Source organism: Frankliniella occidentalis, unplaced genomic scaffold (assembly GCF_000697945.3).
Source record: "Frankliniella occidentalis isolate FOCC.00 unplaced genomic scaffold, Focc_3.1 Scaffold70, whole genome shotgun sequence".
In the NCBI taxonomy this organism is placed as follows: domain Eukaryota; kingdom Metazoa; phylum Arthropoda; class Insecta; order Thysanoptera; family Thripidae; genus Frankliniella; species Frankliniella occidentalis.
This window is the reverse complement of record NW_026267200.1, coordinates 1007519-1009852: the sequence shown is the minus strand read 5'-3', so window position 1 is coordinate 1009852 and position 2334 is coordinate 1007519. Positions and strand designations below refer to the sequence as shown.

The window sequence follows — 2334 nt, the reverse complement described above, 5'->3', positions numbered from 1 at the left end:
GTAACTTTTAGTCTACTGCTATAAGATATTCCGTAGCGGTGACCGGAATTGGCCTAGAAAAGTCTGCCCTAGACTAGACAATAACTTTATAACAGTGACCGCTGCGCTCCAGCTGGCGTGCGGATCGGCTCCGACTAGGGCAAGTATACCTTCGATTGCAGCACCTACTTGAGCTGTACGAAAAACTTGGGGGGGCTTTGTGGCCTGATCGAGGGACTCTCTATCGAGAGGGCCTGCACTCCCAAAATAGCTGCAGTACATGTACAACGAATGGGGAAGTGGACAAGATGAAGCGAGATAGGTGCGAGTATAACGAAAGTTTAGCCCGATATATATATATATATATAAACATGTTCTCGATCTAGATAAAAGGGCAAATAATGGGCTTTTCAAAAAAGTTTCGATGTAACATGTAAGGAAGTGGCGACGTCTCGTAACTAAGCGCGTTACATTTAATGCAGTGTCGTTTACAACCCTGCACCCACTAACGAAGCAGCTACCGTATACGGTATTTCAGAGATGGACGTAAAGAAGGAAAATGGAAGAATAAAAGGCGCACTGCTCATGCGCAGATGCAGAGTGGGGGGAGCCGGGGATGGAGTGGGGGGCATGTGCGTGTTTACAGTGCCCTTTTTGTTCTCCCATTTTACTTCTTCAGATCCAGCTCTGAAATAGCGTGTCAGTCGTCACCCTGTCTGACGCTGAGGACACCCTCAGGAAATGTATCTGAACTTAAAACACTAAAAATATCGTCCACTAGGTGACTATATTCCACTTCGACTATCCTCAAGCTCTGGAGGTCAAGTTTGGTGGCTGGGCGGGCGAAGAAATGATCGACGTGTTCGTCGAATACGCGGACTTCCTCTTCAAAGAGTACGGTAGCAAGGTAAGCTACGTGATCTCCGGGGGTGTTAGCTCGTATATGTGTCCGTGTCCAGTATCATCCACAGATGTCCCTCAATTTTTTGAAGTACTAAGACGGGATTTCGATCGTTTTGTAATTCCTCTGATACATAAAGTCGAATGTAGAAGGTCCGAGTTCTTTGCAATGCGGGCCTACGTGGGTATTAATATTAAACATTGACATGAAAATCTGCCATGTATTTTTCTACAGATTAAGTACTGGCTGACCATTAACGAGCCAGAGTTGTACTGCGACACCCTTGCCGGAGGCATGCTAGCACCATCTACGATGACGACGCCAGAAAAGCAGAACGCATGCCTAAAAAACACCATTCTGGCCCACGCGAAAGCCCACAAGATCTACGAGGAAAAATATAAGGCCAAGTACAAAGGTAACATATACATATAAGTCATTGTTGTTTAAGCTATTTCGAAAAAAACTACTACAAGGTGGGTAGATGAGAAAAAGGGGATGGCTGGTGCGTGCTCGGGCGCACGCATCAACCGACGTGACCAAACTCGCCTTTTCACTTGAACCTTTTCACGTCACAGATTGATACACATCCTAAAACTCGGCCTGGCGCCGTCTACTTGTTGCCACATCGCGTTTGCAGCATGAATACGTTTAAAGAGGTCCAGACGACTCTATCCCCATACCACTCACGACCACATGAGTGCTTTGCAGGGCTCCGTAACTTCTAATAACACGAACGAACGTTAGTTACTCAACGCAACAACACATGTCAAACTAAAAGTTAAAGTTATCAATTTTGACATAAGGCCGATATTAATCGTTCTTACTATAGAACAAGCTGGGCCCGCTCTTCCGCCAAACCAAGTTGCCAGCTCCGCTTCGCTCCACCGGGAGCGGGCCCAGCTTGGCCTGCCGGCGGCGTTCCCTTCTGAATTTGCATGGTGTAAGACATCTTCTATCCGAAAACGGGCCTTCGGCCCGTTGGAGTGACGGCTCGCTTTGGACCATCTTTTTGCCAGGTACCTTTTCTGTCTACTTCGTAATCAAAACTGAACAAATAAAGTATTCTTTTCATACGCTGGACATCTTTGGCTGTGTGTGCCGCAGTTTGTAGAATACATGCAAGTTATGCCAAATCCCTTCTAAGTTATTGATGTTAGCTTATGAATCAAATAACACACCTATGAAAAGATACATAAGACTAGCCCTAGAAGAAGTTAAATATACTTCCAGGCATACTCTGAATGACTCCGAACGTGTTCGAACAACAAATGATTGTTTTTTTTTGTGTTTGTTTTTTTGCTTTTTTGCATGGAAGTGTACACGTTTTATTAATGATGTCCCACCATAAAATAAGCCCACTCTTCTGCTTAGAAGAAAATTTTGAACCGACGGCATACTTCTTAGACAGAAGTGTACTTCTGGAAAAGTAAAAATATTTCTGTTTTGGCCAGTTT

At 44.8% G+C, this 2334-nt stretch overlaps 1 protein-coding gene across 2 annotated transcripts in view; it reads left to right on the top strand.

The window, feature by feature from the left end:
* LOC113210249 (uncharacterized) overlaps positions 1 to 2334 on the top strand; it is a gene marked incomplete at its 5' end in the record, with an annotated part of 36715 nt that overhangs the window by 11641 nt on the left and 22740 nt on the right. For both annotated transcript variants that reach the window (XM_052268478.1, XM_052268479.1), the window contains 2 exon segments: positions 761 to 886; positions 1115 to 1295. In XM_052268478.1, coding sequence (XP_052124438.1) covers positions 761 to 886; positions 1115 to 1295 — 307 coding nt within the window.